We start from the raw sequence: 23,498 nt of genomic DNA, 5'->3' as shown, positions 1-23,498 counted from the left end.
ACACTTAACAGATTTACACATTAATCAATTTTTTTTAAACTGTCTTCCTCAAGGAGAAATATTGTATTATATCCCTTATATGTGGAATCTAAAAAGAAATGATACAAATGAACTTACTTACAAAACTGAAAGAGACTCACAGACTCAGAGGAAGGACTTGTGGTTTACCAGGGGAGGAGGACCAGTTAGGGAGTTAGGCATGGACATGAATATACTGCTGTATTTAAAATGAATAACCAACAAGGACCTACTGTATAGCACATGGAACTCTGCTCAACGTTATGTGGCAGCCTGGATGGGAGGGGAGTTTGGGAGAGAATGATACAAGCATATGCATGGTTGAGTCCCTTCACTGTCCACCTGAAACTACCACAACATTGTTAATCAGCTATACCCCAATACAAAATAAAGTTTTAAAAAAAGTTTTTTCCTCATGTAGTATGACTATTTAGGAGCATCCAACAACTTCCACTCAGATATGATCTTGACTTCCCAGGTTAGAGCATATAAATATGTGGTGTTCCAGCGTTTCAGTTATGAATCCTCAAACTCTACAAAATGGAAAGAAACAGGCCCACCCTCAGGCTTAATCTCTGAATGAACCTCAGCTGAGTCACTTCGTAACAAGAGTGCACGCCAACAGCCAAAACCCACAAATGATTTTCTATTTTAAATTTCTTGTACTCACACATTCATGTCACTGAGGCCCAGTTTGCCATTGAAGTGTTTCCCAACATCACAGCCAAACCATACAGCCTAGAAACAGAGGAAAGAGGAAGACAGAATGTCAACATATGTCCTATCTTCCTTTTACACCAAAGACTTGGAAGAAGAGGCTTTAACTCTGTGTGTAGAAGACACAGAAACAACACCAACCTCTCCATCTTTGATGGAGGCAGCAACCATCTTTTTCAAGAAGTCAACGGGCTGGTTGTTATACAGAGTTTTTCTCCCTCCGACCATATTGCTTAAATAGTCCACTGTGTAAAGTTTGTTGTACTTGTGCTGAGGCCGAGGGTCATTCACTAAACAAATCTAGGAGATCAAGAATACGTTGATCAGAACATAACACCAGGAATATCAAGACACAGACATCCCCTCCAAGTTCATATATTTGTATCGAGCTCATCACCTCTGCCTACAAGAATAAGCATTACGAACACACTGTTAAATAACCAAGAAACAAAAGGTGGCAGGGTCCTTCTGACAGAGATCCCTGTATATTCTCTTTAGTTGAAGGCAGACATTTGGGAGCTGCAATCAACCCATTTTTCCTATTGGCAAGAGTCACCCTAAAACTAATCCTGAAGAATTGTGTGCACCAGTAAGGCAAGATGGTGACTCAGGAGCCCATCACTAGAAGGCCCCTGCTCTCAAGTTACAAGACAGGCTCAATGCCTGGTAGTACAATGATAAAACAAAGCCATTTGCTTTTAAGAGGGTGAAGTGAAAAGTGAAGGTGTAAGTCACTCAGTTGTGTCCAACTCTTTGCAACCCATGAACTGTAGCTCGTCAGACTCCCCTATCCATGGAATTCTCCAGGCTAAGAATACTGGAGTGGGTAGCCGTTTCCTTCTCCAGGGGATCTTCCCAGGGATTTCCCGGGACCCATGGATCAAACCCTGCATTACAGGCAGATCCTTTACCAGCTGAGCCACCAGGAAAGCCCTTTAAGAGGGTCAACATGCCAATAAAAAAGGGAAGACTGGCACCTGCTAGGAAGGTGGAGAAGTCCTGAAGTTAGTGGGAAAAACTGGGCTGAGATACTGCTCCCTTCCACGAGAGTCCCCAGAGGGCCCATAGACAATGATGCTCTGAATCCATGGTAAGAAATGCCCAATAGACTTTTGTTGTCTTTGGACCAGAGAATGACTCAGAGCCCAGATAAGGGGAGCTGTGGGAATTAAACTGACTGCTGACCCACAGTTAGAAAAGTCTCTGAGAAGGAGCGCTGGGAATCCTGAGTGACCAACTGAACTGGTATATAAAATACTTCAGAAGAAGGAGGAAAAATTTGGTTTAGTGTCTTGTTGGATGACCATGCATATTAACCCCGGAATTGGATACTCTTTCTTGTAGTCAACAGGCATTTGAAAGTAAAAAGCCAGTGGCTGCCATCGCCAGTCTCTAACCTTATCTTCCATATTGAAGAGTGGCTTGACATGTTCCCTGTAAAACTTCAAGGGTGTTACAGGGCCAATCTTTTGATAGTTTTTATCTTTGTCACGATACTCCCAGGTGAACGTCTCTGGTGGATTACCCAAACAGATGCACACCACTCTGAATATCTGGAAAAAAGGAGGACAGATGAGCAATGGCTAGAGGGAAGCAGTATTTTTTACCTCTTTTCTTCAAGTTTCAAGCTTGGGGAACACAAGAAATCAGAGGCTATATTCAAGTCAGAGATTTCACAGGAAACCTAATATTGCTCCAAAAATTGGAAGGTTGATGTCCAAGATTTGGTATCAGCAAACTTCTGAGTTCTTAAATAAACACTCAGAACAATACAATTCTGAAATGTTAATATTTAGTGCTTCGTATTTGCCCTGCAAGTCAAACTCCCTTAGCCAAGAAATCACTCACCACTGATCCACAATAAGATCTGAGTTGCTGCTCTGCTGATTGTATTTCAAGTGACAAATAATTACATACATTTTATAAATAGATTTCCTTCCCTTTATGCTTCCAGGTTTTGCTTTGATTGGGATGGGGGTCTCTACTCCCAGAAAAGTCACTAACTTTTTGGTGGAGCTTAGATGACAATGTCTATCGAAAGTGATATTAGAACGAGAATACACTGAATAGTAAGGTACCATTTCTGGGGTTGTGAGACCGTAACCCACTCTCCAAAGATGTCACAAAACCTTCAAGTTAGCGTCATTACAATCCAAGGATATACTTTATATTATTTTCATCTTACAGAACGACAGAAATAGAAGTATAGAGACACACCCTGTATAAGGTCAGAGCGCAGAAAGTACTTTCTCTTCTGTATCGAATTTCCTTTACCTTTGAAAAAATATACACTATGATCTGCTTCTTTCTCCACCCCGTCACCACCCTGATCCAATCTCATCACTAATTACCTGCATTGTTTGCTCCTTACATTTGTATACTCCATTACAGTTAAAAGAAATGGATCCTGTATTTATTAAGTGTGACTGTTTTGTGCTAGCCATTATATATCTGCTAGGTTAACTTAATTCTCATAGAACTCTCTCAAGGTATAATTTCCCCTCTTCCTCCCTTCTCCAAAAGACTCAAAGAAATTAAGCAAGCTACTTAAGACCACACAGCTAGTAACTGGCAGAATCATGATCTAAAGTCACACACTGTCCAAAAAAACCCAAAAGTATTGCTCCACCAATACAGCGTTTAAAACAAAAAAGGAAATACTGTCTACTGTGCTGTACCACAGTCTGTGAATACCATGTCTCTCAGTCTCAACAAAAATGGTAGATACTATTCACATGTGACAGATAAAGAAACCAAGGTTCAGGAAAATAAATAGCTTGACTGATGTCCTAAAGCCAGTAAATCACAAAATCAGGCCTCAAAAAAGCCTTGGGACAAACACCCTGATAAGCAAGGTTCAAACTTCTTCTTTGAACCAAAGCTAGAAAATTAGAAATAGGCCTGCCTATGACTTCAGGCCTATAATTAAGGATAAAAAGACCCTCATGTCATATGGAAGACAGAGCCTGATTCTACCACCGTAACAGAAACACATTAACCTACAGATGAAGTTACGTGTGCCTTTCATTTTATGTCTGTTTTCCAAGACAGAATCTTCCTTTACTAGGATTTACTTTATGTTTTATGAGCCTGAACAGCTGGTCCTTAAACCACCACCCTCTCTTTTTAAAATTATTTATTTTTGGCTGTGCTGGGTCTTCGTTGCTATATGGGCTTTTCTCCAGCTGTGGAAAGCAGGGGCTACTGTCTAGTTGTGGTGTTTGGGCTTCTCATTGCAGTGGATTCTCTTGTCATGCAGCCTGGGCACATGGGCTTCAGCAGTTGCAGCCTCCAGGCTCTAGAGCAACTCAGAAGTTGTGGCACACAGGCTTAGCTACTTTGCGGCATGCGGGATCTTCCCAGACCAGGGATCGAACCCATGTCTCCTGTACTAGCAGGCAGAATCTTTACCACACAGCCACCAGGGAGGCCCAACTGCCTCTCTTTTAACATATCATTCTCGAGCTAGTTTCTAATACAGAAAAGCAGCAGCAGGGCATCACATGAGCAACTGTAATTGAGCTAATCTAGCCATGGATTAATGAGCTCTTTTTGAGATTCATAAGGACCCGAGAGTCATTTTGTATTTCCTCAGCACCAAGGCCACAAATGGTTAATTTTCATCATGAGGACCCTGCCACTGGTTAATTATGGTCAAAACAACTAAAGTGTATAATAAGAATATGCTTAAATAAGGAAGGTTTTATAGACTTAAACAATGTGTATTTTCAACTAAGAATCATTGTCACATGTGTATGAACATTTTATACGGGGTCATTTTAATTAATTCTCAAGTCATCCACTTGGTTTACCCAGTTCAGTTAGGCCCTGGCGAAAAAATGGGGGAGTCGAGGGCTAGGCCTAATAAAGATTAAGACAAGTAAGTGAACTTCTGTTTACTTTTAAACACATTCTAAATATAAATATGAGTGTTTTACACTATGATTTACATATACCTTATTGGGCATCTGACCCCCTCTTTATAGTAAAAAGTGTGAAATCATTCCTTCCTTCTCATCAAAAATGCACTAAAGGAAATCTGCATTTTAGCTATCTAAATGAACTCTATAATTCATCTTTTTTTGTAATACAAATATTTATGCCCTACTGCATGTTTTATAAAGCTGAATTTTTATCAAAGATATATACAAGGGATGAATGAAGATAAGGGTGACATCTCTTTCTCTTGTATTTTAGTAAAACTGTAACGTGAGACAATGTTGCTTTGTTTTATATTATTTGTTTACCATGACAATAAATTATCCAAAGTCATTCACATTCAAGTCGGTTTAAAACACTTTGGAAGGAATGTTTGGCTCCAAGTCAACTAACAATAGTGAAACAAGCTCTAATTTTTAACATTTTTCCAAATTATAATCTCCAGGACCCATGATACTTCAATTCTTGATAAGAGACTCTGCCGTTCTGAAAAACTGTTCCCTGTTCCCAAAATACAAAGCTGGCAGCGAGCTTTGGGCATCTGAGGCTGCTCTCTGGTGGACAACTCGGGAGTTGTTACCTGTTTCTCACAAGATGAAGTTGATATTAAGGACAATAAAAGATACTGGACATTAAACACAAATCATTATACAGAACTGAATATTGATGAATAATAGAATCTGAAAGGCAATGGAAAAAAGAAAAAAGACACAGAAAGCATGAAATACAGGACACAGGGAAGAATGCATGGACCCCAATTTAAAGACGAATGATGTTGGATAGAGTTAATTCCCATCCTCATGGCTAAACTGGAAGACAGACCACCAAGTGAGAGGAGGAAGGCAGGATGCGATAGTTGAGAGTCAGTCATGAATGCTTAGAAGGGTGAGAGTTTAAAGCCAGCTATAGGCAGACACAGAATGGAGGAAACCATAGTAATTAGAAATGTTACTGGCTTGGCCAAAAAGTTCGTTTGGGCTTTTCCATAGGATGTTATAAAAAAACCTGAATGAACTTTCTGTTCAACCCAAAAGAATGGGAAGGTAGTGCAATGGTAACAACCAAGCTACTTGTAATGGAGCAAAATTGGTAAAGCTGAAAGAGTTCAGTGCCTGGAACCACTGCAGAAGTGACAGAATCTTGGAATCTTCATTTGTATTTACAATACTGGATTGTCCAGTAAAGTCTAAAGCACTGTAGAAACATGATTTTCTTCTATTGTAAAAACACAAAGCTACAGTGCTATTAAGAAATCATCTACTCTGACCTTTTCGTTTCACTGATGGAGAAATTAGGTTCAAAGGTAAAGTGACCTATTGATCACGGAGAAGAATGACTGCCAGAAATCATCACAGAAAATAGCTGAACTTTGGAGAAGGTTTGGTGCCGAGGGTAAATGAACCAGTCACATGAGAGGAATGGAGACCCTGGTGACTGTTGACAATGCAGAGAAAGGGGAGAGGAGACAGCTCTCTACTGCTTTCTGGTGGGGAATGAAAGAAAGGCAGGGATCTGTTTTAAAAACAAAACTCCTACTTGTGCCAGCAAAAGCAGGTGGAGGAGGAGAAACTTCCTGGAGGTATTAGATATATTTTAGGGCAGGGAAAGACATAAAAACCGACACTTAAAAGGTGTGTGCCCTTCTGTGATGTTAAAGGAAATGAACTCACAAAGATGATAACTAAGAGTCATATGATTACCTTCAGATTACTTTTAGAGTCTGTTTGGATCAAATAAATAGTGAGAAATTCAGACTCTCCAGCTCCACCCAGATCTACTGAGTCAATCTGCACTTGAACAAGATCCCCAAGGGATTTGACTGTAAAGTTTGAAAGCACTACAGTTAAGCACATTTACTCTTTCCCTCCTCCCAAATCCTGCTTCTTCATTACTTCTCTCATTCACACTGCTATCCCTGACCACATACAGGTTCCCTCATAACCACTCAAAAGCCTTCTCTCCCCTACCTGGAAACCTTCCATTTATATCACCCAAATCGTCCCTCTTCCTTGCCCTCCACATTGGCAAGTCCTGTTATCTTCACTTTGAAGATACACCACCCTCAAATATATCTGCTTCTCTTCATCCTCATTTTCATCCATCTGGTGGGAACCACTACCATATCTAATCTACACAACAATAGCCTCCACACTGGCCTCCCTTCTTCCTCTCCCTCTGTTTTAGCATGCCACATCACTCCTCAGCTTAAATCCCCCAGTGGCTAGCTCACTGTAGATCTTCTTATATTTTTAATGTTTACGCTAAATGAAATAAGTCAGACAGAGAAATACTGTATGACATCACTTATGTGTGAAATCTAAAAAATACAGCAAACTAATGAATATGACAAAAAAGAGGCAGACTCACAGATATAGAGAAAAACTAGTGGTTACCTGTGTGTGGGGGGAGGGGTAGTATAAGGATGGGAGAGTGGGGGCTACAAACTAATGGTTGTAAGACAAGCTCAAGGATGTACTGTACAACAAGGAGGTTATAGCCAGTTTCTTATAATAACTGTAAATGGAAAGTAACCTTTAAAGCTCGTGTATACTCGATGACATAAAGCAAGATCCTCTATGACCCACCTCCTAGAGTAATGGAAATAAAAACAAAAGTAAATAAGTGGGACCTGATTAAACTTAAAAGCTTTTGCACAGCAAAGGAAACTATAAACGAGGTGAAAAGACAACCCTCAGAAAGGGAGAAAATAATAGCAAATGAAAACAAGTGACAAAAGATTAATTTCCAAAAAATACAAGCAGCTCATACAATTCAATGCCAGAAAAATAAACAACCCAATCAAAAAGTAGGAAAAAGACCTAAACAGACACTTCTCCAAAGAATAATACAGATGGCTAACAAACATGTGAAAAGATGCTCAATATCGCTCATTATTAGAGAAATGCAAATCAAAACTATAATGAGATATAACCTCACACCAGTCAGAATGGCCATCATCAAAACGTCTACAAACAATAAATGCTGGAGAGAGTATGCACTGTTGGTGGGAATGTAAATTGATACAGCTGCTATGGAAGACAGTAAAACTAGGACTAAAACCACCACATGACCCAGCTTCCCTGGTGGCGTCCCTGGTGGCTCAGACGGTAAAGCGTCTGCCTATAATGTGGGAGACCTGGGTTCGATCCCTGGGTCGGGAAGATCCTTTGGAGAAGGAAATGGCAGCCCACTCCAGTACTCTTGCCTGGAAGATCCCATGGACGGAGGAGCCTGGCGAGCTACAGTCCATGAGGTCGCAAAGAATCAGACACAACTGAGCGACTTCACTTTCACTTTCTTTCATGACCTAGCAATCCCAATCCTAGGCATATACCCTGAGCAAACCAAAACTGAAAAAGACACACGCATCCCATTGTTCATTGCAGCACTACTTACAATGGCTAGAACATGGAAGCAACCTAGATGTCCACTGACAGATGAATGGATAAAGAAGTTGTGGTACATATACACAATGGAATATTACCCAGCCATAAAAAGGAATGCATGTGAGTCCGTTCTAATGAAGCAGATGAACCTAGAACCTATTATACAGAGTGAAGTAAGTCAGAGACAGAAAGATAAATATTGTATTCTAATGCATATATTTGGAAACTAGAAAAATGTTACTGAATTTATTTACAGGGCAGCAATGGAGAAGCAGATATAGAGAACAGACTTATGGACATGGGGAGAGGGGAGGAGAGGGTGAGATGTATGGAAAGAGTAACAAGGAAACTTACATTACCATATGTAAAATAGATAGCCAATGGGAATTTGCTGTATGTCTCAGGAAACTCACACAGGGACTCTATCAACCTAGAGGGGTGGGATGGGGAGGGAGGTGGGAGGGAGGGAGGTGGGATGGGGAGGGAGGTTCAAAAGGGAGGGGATATATGTATACCTACGGCTGATTCATGTTGTGGTTTGACAGAAAACAACAAAATTCTGTAAAGCAGTTATCTTTCATTTAAAAAATAATTTAAAAAAAAAGCTTGTGTATAAAAAAATCTACAGGCACTAGAGAAAGACAAAGAAAATGAAAAAAGGAACTTATTAACAGTGTATAGGACCCCCCTTTTTTTTTAGGACCCCCTTTTTAAGCTAAATTTTATATGATCTTAAATGAAAAAAAATACATAAGGAAAAGTATCAGAGAGTTAGCAGTGATAACCTCTGGATCACAAGGACTTTCTATATCATCCTGCCCTGGGTTAGTTAGTATGTAATTTCTTATATTATAAAAGTTTAGAAGCACAAGCCTTATTCATGCTCCTGGTATAACACTCAAAAGCCTCTAATGTGCCACAAGGTAGAATGATTAGCAAATGTAATTCAAATATATTATACGCTTCAAACTAAGAAGTTCACTGTTCAGCTGAAAAAATAAAAGAAACAGGTATCCCTCCAGAAGAAAGATAAAAAGACAGAGATAACTAGGTGTGTGCTGTGTTGTGCTTAGTCAGTTCACTCGTGTCTGACTCTTTCTGACCCCACGGGCTGTGGCCCACCAGGCTCCTTTGTCCATGGGATTCTCCAGGCAAGAACACTGGAGTGGTTAGCCATTCCCATTTCCAGGGGATCTTCCCAACTCAACGATCAAACCCGAGTCTCCTGCATCATAGAGGCAGATTTTTTACCTACTGAGCCACCAGGGAAGCCTCCTTAGAAAGAATGCCTTTAGCATAAACACATCTCATTCAAAGCTATGTGAGCTTCATGGCTGTTGATTCAAGTCATCATTTTGATGTGCCTACAAGGCTAGGCAAATCACAGGTACTAATTTGTGGCTTTAAAACCACAACTAGACTCTTCATTACCAAAGAGTCAGGTTCACTAATGAGAAGTCATCTAGGGAATTGTAAAAATCTAAAGACCTACCACAAAGAATTCTGTAGTCAACAGTTTACAGAGAATCATTAAGTAAATAATCCTGAAAACATTCATACTCAGGACTTCGCAAGGTAGTGTTTTACTTTTTCCAAGGTTAGGAAAGGAGAGAAAAGATATATAGAATATATTTGCCCTCTTACCAGCTAATCGCAGGGCAAGATCATGGACTTTAGATACATCATTTAAAAGATCATTAAAGCAATTACCTTAAGTCAACAGGATGCTTGTGATCTGCAATAAGTACCATCTGAGCCTATTTCCATTAACTCTTTTCAGACTCTTCCTCCCTAACCCCTACACCCCACCATCTTAGTATAATCATAAAGGCATGTTATGCAAGAGACATGGCCTTAAGAAGAGAGATCATTCTAAGGAAGAAACAAGAAAACTACCATTTACTGGACAACTGCTATGTACCAGGCACTTGGACTTACACTGAGATATTTAATTCTTTATGTGATCCCCAGAAAAATCCAATGAGGAATGCATTTTAAACTCAAACTGAATCTGAGACAGGTTAAGTAATTTTATCCAAGATCATAGAGCTGTTAAGTGATAGAGGTGAAACCCATGTCCTACTCCAAAGCCTATTTCTTTTACCACAGATACCTTTCTTAACAAAGAACACTTAAGGAGTAGAGAGAGAAGTAAATATGAGACAATTTAAATGTATCAGGCAAACTGACACCTCTGCTGTATTCAGACACTGAACAATATTTAAGAAACTAAACTGTATCTAGCTACAGGCCTAAAAGAGGTGAATATGAAATAGTTGAAATGTATCAGGCAAAATGACACCTCTGGATTCAGCCACTGAACAATATTTAAGAAACTAAATTGTATCAAGCTAGAGGCTGTAGAGGCATTAAAGAAAGAGGTGAATATGAGATAGTTTACATGTATCAGACAAAATGACACCTCTGTATTCAGCCACTGAACAGTATTTAAGAAACTAAATTGTATCAAGCGAGAGGGTAGAGGCATTACACATGAACAAACTGAGACTTGAGAGTTTGAGGAACCTATCCCAGGTCACATGGCTGTTAATGAGAAGACAAGACGGTCTGACCTTGGAGACCATGCTCGGGACTACACTATGCAGCCTCTATAAAATTTAAAAGAAAACATGAGTGAAGCATTAATGTTGTCCACTGTAGTAAAAAAAAAAAAAAAAAATTTAGACCATTTTAATTCCACAAAAATAGTCCTGAAAGAACTGTTAGTTGAGTGATTCCAAGTAATGGGTCCACTAGATGAAAAATAGAAATGTTTGTACTTTTCTTAAAGCAATTTCACAGTTTTATACATATTCATTTGGATTATGGATAGTATTAAATGTAATCATTGATGTAATTATGTAATAAAGATTCCTACTGCCTTGATAATAAATATTGCAGCCTGGTATTTGTTTAATGCTCTTTAAGTTTTCCAAAATGTCTTCACATACATTGTTTTAACCACTATAACCATCAATAGCTTCCCATTTTTATTGCTACAGAATAAAGCCAAAAGATCTGGCATCTACCGAAGATCCCTCACAGCTCTGCCTTTCTAGCTTAATTTGCTACCAAACACACTCACAAAACGGTTATGTTTCAGGTACTCTGTTGTCTGAAGATTTCACCTTTGCTCATGCCACTGTACATGCAAGTCCTGTTGTCTGGAATGGTTTTCCCAGTTTTCCACCTGGTAAGTCTCTACTGCTCTTTCAAGAACTGGTTCAAATATCTGTCCCATGACACCTTCAGTTCACTGACTTATTCACTCCCTCCTCTATGACCACCAAATCCTTTTTTATAATCTCCAGCACAAGATTTATTATAATCATTCATGTGCTTTTTTAACCAAGGAATCGAGCTCCTTGGGAGTAGAGACTGTCTTTCTCATCTCTGTATTCCCAGTGCCAAACTCCTAGCAGGTATTCAATATTTATGAAAATGAATAAAGAATGAAATTATACAGAATCCTAAATTGGGAAACAGAAGATGCAAGTACAAGTCCTGTGTGTACGTATACTCAGATTTTCAGCTGTGTCCAACTCTTTGCGACCCCACAGACTGTAGACCACCAGGCTCCTCTGTCCAGGGGATTTTCCTGACAAGAATAATGGAGCGGCTTGCCCTTTCCTCCTCTCAGTGATTTTCTGACCCAAAGACCAAAACGGCGTCTCCTGCGCTGCCATGTTGATTCCTTACTGCTGAGCCACCTGGGAATCCCCCAAGTCCCATACCAAACTGCAAAGTTTATACCTCAGCCTTTTTAGCTGTAAAATAAGTAATTTTCAATTCAACGTTAATGGCAATGACCATGCTTCCTAATCAATTTAACAGATAGGAACATTCTCAGGGTTCTTTAAAAGGGTTACAAAAAATCCAATAATTGTTATTACCTCCTCCATCATGGAGTCCTGTGTGGCTGAGATTTCTTCTTTGGTTGCACCACTGTGTACCAGGTTCCGTAGTCGTATGCAGAATTCTCTCATCTATGACAGAAATTTATTTAACATTCCAACAGTTACCCAAATTCAACTGTAAAGGAGACTAACAGACCAATGCTAGCTCCATTTTGAAGTATAACTCAGTCAAGACCCATGACAAAGTTCATAAAAGCAAATGTTTTCCCCAACAACTCCACTTAAACATAGACAGAAAAACTTTCTCCATAAGGAGAAAAGACATGGATGAGTCCCCTAAAATACTAGATGTAACTGTTTCTGCTCTGCAACTGAGTACCCTTTGTGACGTGTCTGGGAATGGGGAAAACATGTGATTTCAAAATGCCTATCATGAAAAAATGGGAGACAAGCTGATTATGCCACTAATTCACTCTATTATGTTTTAATTTAGAATCTTCCTGGTTGTCTATTTCTTCTCTGTAAAATCATTATGATCATGGCTATTCCAAACCCCAATATACTTTTCATTTTTGTTGTTTTCAATTTTGGGAGATGCCTAAGATAAAGGTGAATCATAAACCTAGCCATAGGGCTAAAGAGGATCTTGTTCCCACCTGAAATGGAATCCAATGCCTTACTATTAACGATCTTTTAGCCTGTGGATAATACTCCCCAGAGTTTCCTGAGTGGAAAATAACCTACTTCTCATATTGGGGAAACATATTTTACAGTTTATTTTAAAATGTAGTCTTTCTTCCAGGGATGACAAATCCAATTTTTAGCCTCATAGATCAAGACAGCAGATTTTGGCAACTCCCAGTTCTTAAAAAAGAAGTCTGGCAGGCAGAGCAGCATCCCTGTAGGATTCACAGTCCTCCCTGGGAAATTGGGTTATGTAGAAAAGACAGAATGATTCATTAAGATAACTGAGGCAATAAAAAGCAGTTCAGCGACTACATCAAATGTTTTATTGAGTGGATAAACTACACTTGAGGTGGTTTGGGGAAGCCCAAGAACTGTGCCTAGTCTTTAAGGAAGTCTTCCAAAGAGTTGTGTTTGGTTTTACTAGACCGTAAAGCTGTCCCAGTCTGCCACCACTAGAACCAAGTGAGAGGCACAGCACCCCATGTGCTTGTCCCACACTGAGAATGGGGCTTTCATTCCTCAGTACTCATAAGAAAGAATTAAAATCAACAGAAATAAAAGTGGGATATTTTTAAAGAGAAGGAAAAACCACCCTACTAATCGCCATTATTTTTTAAAAATAATTATTTTTTTATTTTGGCTGTACTAGGTCTTTGTTGTGGTGGGTGGGCTTATTAGTTGCCCCACAGCACATGGGGCCTCAGGTCCATGACCAGGGATCAAACCCTTGTCCCCTGCATTGGAAGGTGGATCTTTAACCACTGGACCACCAGGGAAGTCCCATCAGTTATTTTTAAAGTTAATATGCAGCTACACTGCCTTGGATGGACACTGAGTAGCTATCTTATATATAGCCCACGTACACTGCAATGCCCAGAAAAGCCCCTGGAAAATCAGTTAGGAGTTCTAAGGTAAGCACATTACATGTAATCCCGCCCTGCTCCGTATGTTGTACCTTGTGATTCAGAATATCATTCATCCTTCTGGTTGCCTCTGTTGTGTAAGTTTCAGGGAAGCACTTCTTAGGAATAACACCATATTTTTCTAAAAGAAAACAAATTTTAATGTTCCGTAAGGTAAACATAAGTTCCAAGTGTCAGAAATTCAGACAAAAACAGCTATTGCTTTTAAAAATAGGCCATCTTTTGCTAGTCTAACAGTGACTGCAGCCATGAAGTTAAAAGACACTTGCTCCTTGGAAGGAAAGCTATGACAAACCTAGACAGAGTTATTAAAAAGCAGAGACATCACTTCACCGACAAAAGTCTGTATCGTCAAAGCTACAATTTTTGAGTAGTCATGAATGGATGTGAAAGTTGGACCATAAAAGGGGCTGAGTGCCAAAGAATTGATGCTTTCGAATTGTGGTGCTGGAGAAGAGTCTTGAAAGTCCCTTGGATAGCAAGGAGATCAAACCAGGAAATCAATCCTAAATATTCACTGGAAGGACAGATGCTGAAGCTGAAGCTCTAATACTCTGGCTACCTGATGAGAAGAGCCAACTCACTGGAAAAGACTCTGATGCTGGGAAATACTGAGTGCAAAAGAAACGGGTGACAGAGGACGAGATGGTTGGATGGCATCACCAACTCAATGGACATGAATGTGAGCAAACTCTAGGAGACAGTAAAGAAGAGGGGAGCCTAGTGTGCTGCAGTTCATGGGGTCACAAAGAGCCAGACATGACAACAAAAATGAAACCCAGAAAACTGAACAATCTCACAGTATTATTAAGCAGGTCATTTAAGCTGCATATTTATCCATCCATATTAGAACTAATTCTGTTTTTAGTCTAACACACTTTGCAAAGTACTCAATATGAGGGAATTTCCCCCAAAGACAATTTTTTGAAAGAGGATATTTTCAAACAGTTGCAGTTTTTCATGTTTCTTGATTACATCAATAGATAAGAGAGAAACTTTTTCATACAAAGTTAGTTATACTTAATACATTTTCTTCTCTAATCTAAACTTCAGAGTACCTATCTCTTTACCTCCAATTTAAGAAAGGTACTTATTAGTTAAGAACATGAGATAAAGATTCTTAGAGCTAACTGTATACCCTTCTGGGGACCAGTTCTACTCTATACTTAAACACCAAAGAAATGGCCTATGCTGAGCTACAAAGCCTTGTTTCATGAAGCTGGGTTTCAGTTCTCTTACAGAAGGGCTCTTACCAACAATATTGACAAGCATATCCCACTGTCCTCCATCATTGGCAGGATTCATAAGCAAATACTGCACCAGCCTACCATCCTCAGGCTCCTTTTTCTGAGCTGTGTCCACAAAAGCATTTAAGAAGAAATAACAGCGTTCAACCTAAAGTAAGAGAAGTTAAATAAAATTAAAGGAGAAAAGAGCTAATATCTTTAATGGCATTAGCAACAGGAATCCTGGAACTACTACAGACCCGACAGAGTAGGTATTTTTAAACTAAAGTTGATATCTAAATAGCACTATCTCTGGGATTTCCCTGGTGGTTCAGTGGTTAAGACTCTATGCTTCCACTGCTGGAGGCATGGGTCTGATCCCTGATTGGGGAGCTAAGGGCTTCCCTGATGGCTCTGTGGTAAAGAATCTGCTTGGAATGAGGGAGACACAGGAGTTGCAAGTAGCTAAGATCCAACATGCTGCACAGTGTGGCCAAAGGTAAAAAAAAAGAGGAATATCTGGCTTCTTAAGAATATGTGAAGGATTTTCTTTTAATGTGTGCACACATTGTAATAGTTTATCCTGAACAAGGCAGTGCTTTATTCTGAAACAAAAATCTGATACTTAAGAGCTGTCAATCAATAAATATCTAACAGACACATACGATGTACACTTTAAAGATTTTTTTTTAAAAAAGGAATAAAATTATTTACTGTTTTTCAGACAAGTACTACCCAGAGAAAGGGAATTAGGTCCTAGAAAGACAAATGACCTACATAAAGATGCTAAAAGGAGAAATTATTGAAAACAAAAAGTTTTAAATAAGAAAGACACAGGAAGTAGTAAGGTAAGTCATCAGACTTATTATTTCGTTGCAAAAAAGCCACCTCCCAACCCAGAGTGGTTCTGCCTTTGAAAAGAGTCAATTTTTGACACTTTGGAAATCAGAACAAATGGTGTCGCATCTATAATGGAAGGCAGACAACAACTGGAAAAGCAAGACATGAAGAAACAGTCCCTACCAAAGCTGATGCTGAAACAAAAAGACTCTTGAAAATCAGTTCCATACCTTGTCCCAGAAAAAGAGGTAAGACTGACTAAATTCAAATTCTTCAATATTGAATTTTCTCATGAATGGAAGTCTCATAACATTCAGACAAGAAAAGATCCAGCATCGTCCTGAAAGGAGAAAGCAAATCAAGAAATTAGGGTGAGTGTTCACATAGCTTACACTGTTCTAATTGTATTTCCCAACACTGAATGTATGATAACATCTTGGACAATTTAAGACCAATCAAAAAGCAGAAAGATACAAAAACAAGAAAGGTAGTTTCTTTTTGACTATTTGCGTTATATACACAAAGTTTTATATCCTTAATATATTTAAAAAATCTCTTTACATGTCACATAAAGAGTCAATTACAAATCACCTAAGAAAATTAGAAAAAGAAATATTGATAGAGAAATATGAGTAGTGATCACAAATAACTAATAGTCAAAAAAGAGACAAATAGCCAAGAAACTTTTTTTTTTAAGTTCATCATAAGATACTTGTTAAGTGGGAAAGCATTATTTTATAATTAATAATGCCCAGTATTGGCAAGGACCCAGGGACACAGCATTCTTACACACCTTGGATAGGAATCTAAACAGGTAAAAAAAAATCCGAAGGCAATTTGGCAGTACATAGCAAAAGTTTCAAAAAGTCCCTACCCTTTAATCTGAAATACATAGTATATGCCTCAATATAAGGTGACTCTAACATAAGTCAATCCCCATGCCTCCAAGAAGAAACTTTAAGTTATTTAGTTAACTGGATTATATGAACACTTAAAAATAGACAGGAAACAGTAACTACCTACAATATTTAACTTAGTAGCTTAAATACATAGATAACTTAAAATTGTGTCACTACAATAAATTGACAAAGCAGCATGTGCTTTCCATACCCACAGGTCATTGTCACACCACTCCACACTCTTCACCTGCATCTTGGCATCAGTGCCTTTGCCATCATCTTGTTGCTATTCAGTTGCTCAGTCATGTCCAACTCTTTGTGACCCCATGGACTGCAGCACGCCAGGCTTCCCTGTCCTCTACCATCTCCCGAAGCTTGCTCGAACTCATGTCCATTGAGTCAGTGATGCCATCCAACCATCTCATCCTGTCACCCCCTCTCCTCCTACCTTCTATCTTCCCCAGTATCATGGTTTCTTTCAATAAGTCAGCTTTTCATATTAGGTGGCTAGAGTATTGGAGCTTCAGCTTTAGCATCAGTCCTTCCAATGAGTATTTAGGGTTGATTTCCTTTAGGATTGACTGGTTTGATCTCCCTTGTAGTCCAAGGGACTCTTAAGAGTCTTCTCCAGTACCACAGTTCAAAAGCATCAATTCTTTGGCGCTCAGCCTTCTTTATGGTCCAACTTTCACATCTATACATGACTACTGGAAAAACCATAGCTTTGACTATATGGACCTTTGTCAGCTAAGTAATGTCTCTGCTGTTTAATACACTGTCTGGGTTTGTCATAGCTTTTTCTGGTGGCTCTGATGGTAAAGCGTCTGTCTGCAATGCTGGAGACCTGGGTTCGATCCCTGGGTCGGGAAGATCCCCCAGAGAAGGAAATGGCAACCCACTCCAGTATTCTTGCCTGGAAAATCCCATGGACAGAGAGGCCTGGTAGGCTACAGTCCATGGGGTTGCAAAAAGTAAGACACGACTGAGTGACTTTACTTTACTTACTTTCTTTTAATCAGAACACATTATCTTTCTTACATCTACCATTTTTGAGACAGCAATGTTTTGAATCCATACGGAAAGCTGGCTCTAAAAATGTTATGCTACCCCTCAAGCATATAATCATATTCTTCATTTGTCCTATAAGTAGATAACCACAAACTCCACAATGTTACCATCTTCTGTATCGACTTAAGTGATCTTTGTGCTTCAGTCATGTCCAACTCTGCGATTCCATGGACTGTAGCCTGCCAGGCTCCTCTGTCTATGGGATTCTCCAGGCAAGAATACTGGAGTGGGTTACCATGCCCTCCTCCAGAGTATCTTCCCTACCCAGGGATCGAACCCATGTCTCTTATGTCTCCTGCATTGGCAGGCAGGTTCTTTACCACTAGTATACATACCGTGTTTTTTCAAAATCACTAATGATTTAGCATACCTAAATTACTAATGACTTAGTTACCTCTCTCATACATACAATATTATTTCCTAGTGAGGAAATCTAGATGAACTGTTAATGTGAAAACTGCATGAAAATAAACTACATAGCTCATGCGCTATCTATATCTTTTGTAAGTAAAAGTGACACTACAGAATATATAAGACCTGATTTGTTGCAGATGCACATTTCCAGGCTCTTCCCTAAGAGGTCACTGCAATTCAACACCATGTAAGACCACTGGGACATTACTGACTGAATAATTTGTGGCCTGACAGGCCACACCACCCCAAGCATTTTCTATGATGACAAAACATTAATTATTGCAGGGTCATAATTTTTTCCTTAAAATTTAAAAATCAACTTTACTGAGGTATAATTTACATACAATAAAATACATCTACATCATAAATGTACACTTTTGAGTTTTGGCTGGCTTCAAACAAGCACTGATCCACTTTCTGCCAAAATAAATAGACTGGGAGAAGTTTTTAAATGGATAGGCAGGCTACAGTCCGTGGGGTTGCAAAGAGTCAGACACAACTGAGCAACTAACATACACAGGCTTTAAAAAGTTCTTTTAGTATAATTCTGCTGTGAGAATGTTCTCCTTATTTAGGTTCCTAGATAACCCATCTTTCACTGGAGCTGTTTTTCTTGTGGCGCCAGACTGTAGAACAAGAGCTCTTGACCAGCAAGGCATACAAACTGGTCTCTGAGTGGGAACTGAACCTTTAGCACATTTGTTGAAGTTGCAACTAAAAGGCATGCTTAAAAACATTTGATGATGTTTTGATGCAATTACATTGTGTCTTTTCCATCCCACACATGGCCTTCAGGGCAACATGGAGGAGTTCTCTAGGGTATGAATATTTTTACGTTTCTTTTTTTAATTTTTGGCTACACTGGGTCTTAGTTGAGGAGCAAGGTTCAGCAGTTGTGGCACAAAGGCTTAGTTGCTCCCAGGCATGTGGGATCTTCCCAGACCAGGGATGGAACCCCGAGCCCTGCACTGACAGACAGATTCTTATCCACTGCTCCACCAGGGAAGTCCCATTTTTGCATGTTTTGTACCAAGAAAGAGTATCTCCAAGACATCGGGCTGCAATCATATAACTTCAGGACAGAGTATCTGTAAAGTACATTCAAACAGATGACCTTGGACTAGTCAGTCACTTGAGTGCTCAAATCAAATACACCAAGGAGCCACAGAGCAGCAAAACAAGTCACAATGTAGCTTCCTTGGACCTGCCTGTATCTGCGTCTATTCTCTTAAGAATTTATCCCAAGTTCTCTCCATCCAAACCTCTGTTCCCTTTAAGGCCGTTCTTAGGTAAGACGCCACAATGGTATGCTCTCAGAAAAGTCAAGGAACGTGTGCAAGAAGTTTGAAGACCTCACCTGAACTCTTCTGGTTGGTGACGGGCTTGCCTTCCTGATGCACGGCGTGCTGGAACACATGCTGGGTACCCTGGACCGTGGCCCTCTTCAAACAGATGTCCAGCAGGTCGTGAGTGGTGCCGACATTCTGGGCCAGTACGAACTGAGGGTCGGAATTCAGTTTCTGAAGCAGAGCCGCTACCTTCTCCGAATTCAGTCCTGCTGGAATACCTGATGGGATCATAACATCAAAAAAAGGCTGAGGAGGGCTCATCTCCTACACTCCGGCTCTAACTTGGTAAGAGCATCCCGCGGTGACCATAGAGCAGCGGAGCCCTTCACCAGCGTCCTCGCCCACGAAGCTGCCTCCCTCCGGGCCCCTCCAGCCCATCCAGAAAGCTCCATCCCCGCCGTCGCCCGGGGTCCCAGCCCCGGCCCTTCCCCGCCACCGGGCCTTCGGGACGCAGCGGAGCCCCAAGAGGCCCCCCCGGCAGAGCCTCGGCAGGGAAGAGCGGCGCCTCACCCGCTCCGTTCATGGCGCCCACGTTGCCCGGCGGGGGAATGGTAGTTTCGGGGTCCTCACGCCGGCTCCGGGACGGCACAGCGCTTCGCAGGCTGGGCGGTCCGACCTGCCTCTCCCACCCGGAGCGCCGGAAAGAGGAAACCGGCTCGGTGGCGGCGGAGGGCGAGAGAAACGGGGTCCGCGGAGGGACAAAACTCCCCCCACGCGTTGCTGAGTCAGCGCCGTCGGGGCTGGCCCCGCCCAGGGGAGGGCAGAGGGGGCGGGCTGCTGACGCGCTCCGAGCTGCCAGTGCCCCCACCCCCGGCTGGTGCCCCCGTGGTTCCGGCCCACGTGGGCCGCTGTGATTACGCTTCCCGACCCCGGGGCGCCCTCCTAAGATCAGGTCAGCCCCGAGGCGGAAACCTTAGAGATTCCATGCTGGGCCTCGGAGGCCGAATACACTAGCATTGTGGATTGATCCCCCATTAAACCTTTTCAGAGGCCAAAAGAGGGCTCCAGACTGTGGAGCGGGCTGAGGGGTCGCATAATTAAACACTGGGCTTAGGGTGAGTTGACTTGTCACAAAAATGAACCCAAAGGCGCTTCCAGTAGGCCTCCTTTGCTGACCGGTCACTGCAATTTCAGTGGCAACTTGTTGCTTTGATTCTAGTAGAACCACGTTTTTATGTTTGAGGGGAAATTGGAATCAAGCTCTTTCCTACCCTCAGTAGCTACCACGGTTGGTTCTACAAGCATCCAGTTGCTCATTTCGAGGAAATACTCATTCTAGGCTTCATAGAGTTGGTGAGGGTGTCCTACCTAGACCAGCAAGTACCGTGGCTTTTAACTAAGGAGAATGATAGAAGTCAGTCTGATTCACCTATACTGTTTTGCTCGGCTCTCTACAAAACCTGCAAATGAGCGGGTTTTCATCCAAGCTTGCAGGATAACTGAGAGGTTTAACAAGGTTTTGAGATAGTGAAGTCATTCTTTTTGTTTTTCATGCTCTAAAATCTCAAACCTTAGTGAGATGTTGGGATGGGACCCACAGGTGATAAAACAATATATATTGATCTTTCTACCACTGAAGAAACTGCTAAGCTTCTTAGAATGGTGAGAGTCTTCAGTGGAACCTAGAATCTAGGTCCTAGATTGAAAATCTCTGATTCCAGGGAACTCTGATATCTGGGGAGAACCATACTCAGACACCAGTTAGTCATTTGAGAAATCACAGCCTCTGTATCCCTGGAGAGACCTGGCTAAAGTTTGGGAATATGACATAGCAACTGTCTCCAATAGGGTCCATGGACTATCTCATTCTGAGATTCTTCTGATGTCTAAAGAAAAGGAATAGGTTGAAAATTATGCTGAGAGCAGTCATTGGGCCTTTCACAAAGTGATGTTCAAGCATCCTGCCCAATTCAACTCATGAAATTTTATTCAGCATCTACCATGTACAGGTACTAGGCAAGCTGCTGATGATATGGAGATGAACAAGCTTAAATTTGCCCTTCAGAAACACAAAATGTAGTGAAAAAGATGCAAAATAACTTCTAGACAGTTCATACTAATATGCCAATAGTGCTAGAAGCTGTGATAAAGGGGCTGTTAATTAGAACCAGAGGTGCCTGAAAAAAGGGTCACTTGTGAGCATAGTCATAAAGAGTGGATGATGGAGTCTCATAGGGGAAAACCCAGAGGAAGACACCACCAAATGCACTGGGGCACTAAAGCAAGTGGGAAAATCACATTCAAGAAACCGATTTCATAGTCTATTGTGGTTAAGATCAAGGAAGGTGTTAGGATCAGGGACAAAGTGTAGGACTGGAAAAGTTGGTTTGGGCCAGAATATGAAAGATTTTGTTTGCCATTCCTGCATATCTAGACTTTGTCTTATGGTAATTGAGAAGCCAACATCGGTTTTTGAATAAGGGAGCAATATGCTCATTTCTGGGCTTCTCAGGTGGCTCAGCAGTAAAAGAATCTGCTTGCAATGCAGGAGATGTAAGAGATGTAGGTTCAATCCCTGGGTCAGAAGATTCTCTGGAAAAGGCCACAGCAACCCACTGCAGAATTCTTGCCTGGAGGATCCCATGGACAGAGGAGCCTGGGAGGCTACATACAGTCCACAGGGCCACAGTGTCAGTCACAGCTGAAGCATCTGAGCATGCATGCTCATTTCTATGTAAAGAAGGAAACACAGGGACTTCCTGGTGATCCAATGGCTAAGACTCCCCATTACCAATGCAGGGGGCCTGAGTTTGATCCCTGGTCAGGGAACTAGAGCCTGCAGGCTGTGACTGAAAGATCCCACACGCTGCAGTGAAGATCAAAAATGGTGCAAAGATGATGGAAGATCCCACATGCTACAATTGAGACCTGGTGCAGCCAAGTAAATAAACATTAAGTAAAAATGTTGGATCCTTAACAACAACAGTAGTGGGGAGAGTGATTTGAAGGGAGAACTTCTAAACACAGGGAAACTATTTAGACAGCTAATCCAGCAGTGCACTTGGGGGAGTGACAGAAGCTTGAAACTGTGGAAAAGAGGCACAGATAATCTGGAAGTTTTCACTTGAATGAGTGGATGGATGGTGATATCATTAACTTGGGCATCCCAGGGGGCACTAGTGGTAAAAAATTTGCCTGCCAAAAAAAAAAAAAAAAAAATTTGCCTGCCAATGCAGGAAACATAGGAGAAGTCCCTGCATTGATCCCCGGGTTGGGAAGATCCCTTGGAGGAGAAAATGGCAACCCACTCCAGTATTCTTGCCTGGAAAAATCCATGGACAGAAGAGCCTGATGGGCTACAGTCTATGGGGCCACAAGGACTTGGACACGACTGAGCACATCACATCACTCATCATGAACTTAGAGAAGAATTCAGAAAAATCGATATGTGGGAAAATGTGAGTGAGCAGATAATGAATTTAGTTTTGGCTTTGGCAAATTTGAAGTACCCACAGGATACCCAGGAAGAGTAGTCCAGGAGACAGAGGAAAAGATGTCTGGAATTACATAGGTCTTCTATCCAATGAAAGTCAACAAGATTGTAAAGAGAAAGAGCATAAAGCAAAAAAAAAAAAAAAGATAAGCACCAAGAATTGTACCCTGTGCAGCTGCATGCAATTGTAGAGGGTGTTAATGGCACAAGGATGTCAGGCTGAGTGGGACAAATGAGGCTTGAAACCATGCATCCTGGCTCAAGGCTGTGCCCAGCCAGATTATGGTGCACCTTTTACTATTTGTTACAAGGATGCCATAAGGGGGTGCCATTAACTCTGCAAATAGTGGCTTTAAAGAGTGGGTAAAGACAGAGAAGCCAGCACTAAAACTCAGAAAGAACAGTGAGAGAGGGAGGCGAAGACCGAAAGAGTTATGCCTTGGAATCCCAGGAAGACAAGGAGAAGAAGGTGAACAGGACTGAAAGCTTCAGAAAAGTTTGTCAACTGAATCACAGGTGAGCTTAGAGAGAACAGCTTCAGTGAATGGTGGGGTGGGCAGAAGCCACCACATTGCAGTAAGTTGAGAGAGAAGGAAATAGCAGGGAAGGTCTTTGGGGAGAAAAGGAAAACTTAAGTCCACTGTGGAGGATGAGAGACAGGAACCAATACAGAAGGAGATTAAACACATGACAGAGAAGGTTCAATTAATAGGATAGAAAAGAGATGGAATCACTGGGGAAG

At 41.1% G+C, this 23,498-nt stretch overlaps 1 protein-coding gene across 1 annotated transcript in view; it reads right to left on the bottom strand.

Moving 5' to 3' along the window:
• Positions 1-20,049, bottom strand: part of BLMH (bleomycin hydrolase) — a 40,906-nt gene extending 20,857 nt beyond the window's left edge. Inside the window, exons 1-9 of the mRNA XM_043478875.1 lie at positions 19,834-20,049; positions 19,332-19,541; positions 15,824-15,933; positions 14,781-14,922; positions 13,560-13,648; positions 11,954-12,046; positions 2,133-2,288; positions 877-1,035; positions 689-756 (exon numbers count right to left, since the gene is read on the bottom strand). Coding sequence (XP_043334810.1) covers positions 689-756; positions 877-1,035; positions 2,133-2,288; positions 11,954-12,046; positions 13,560-13,648; positions 14,781-14,922; positions 15,824-15,933; positions 19,332-19,541; positions 19,834-19,846 — 1,040 coding nt within the window. The 5' untranslated portion in view covers positions 19,847-20,049. The remainder of the gene's footprint in view (positions 1-688; positions 757-876; positions 1,036-2,132; positions 2,289-11,953; positions 12,047-13,559; positions 13,649-14,780; positions 14,923-15,823; positions 15,934-19,331; positions 19,542-19,833) is intronic.
• Between the last annotated feature and the right edge of the window lie 3,449 nt (positions 20,050-23,498).

This window comes from Cervus canadensis, chromosome 1 (assembly GCF_019320065.1).
Source record: "Cervus canadensis isolate Bull #8, Minnesota chromosome 1, ASM1932006v1, whole genome shotgun sequence".
NCBI lineage: Eukaryota > Metazoa > Chordata > Mammalia > Artiodactyla > Cervidae > Cervus > Cervus canadensis.
The sequence above is the reverse complement of the archived record's forward strand: the minus strand, read 5'-3'. Positions and strand labels throughout refer to the sequence as shown.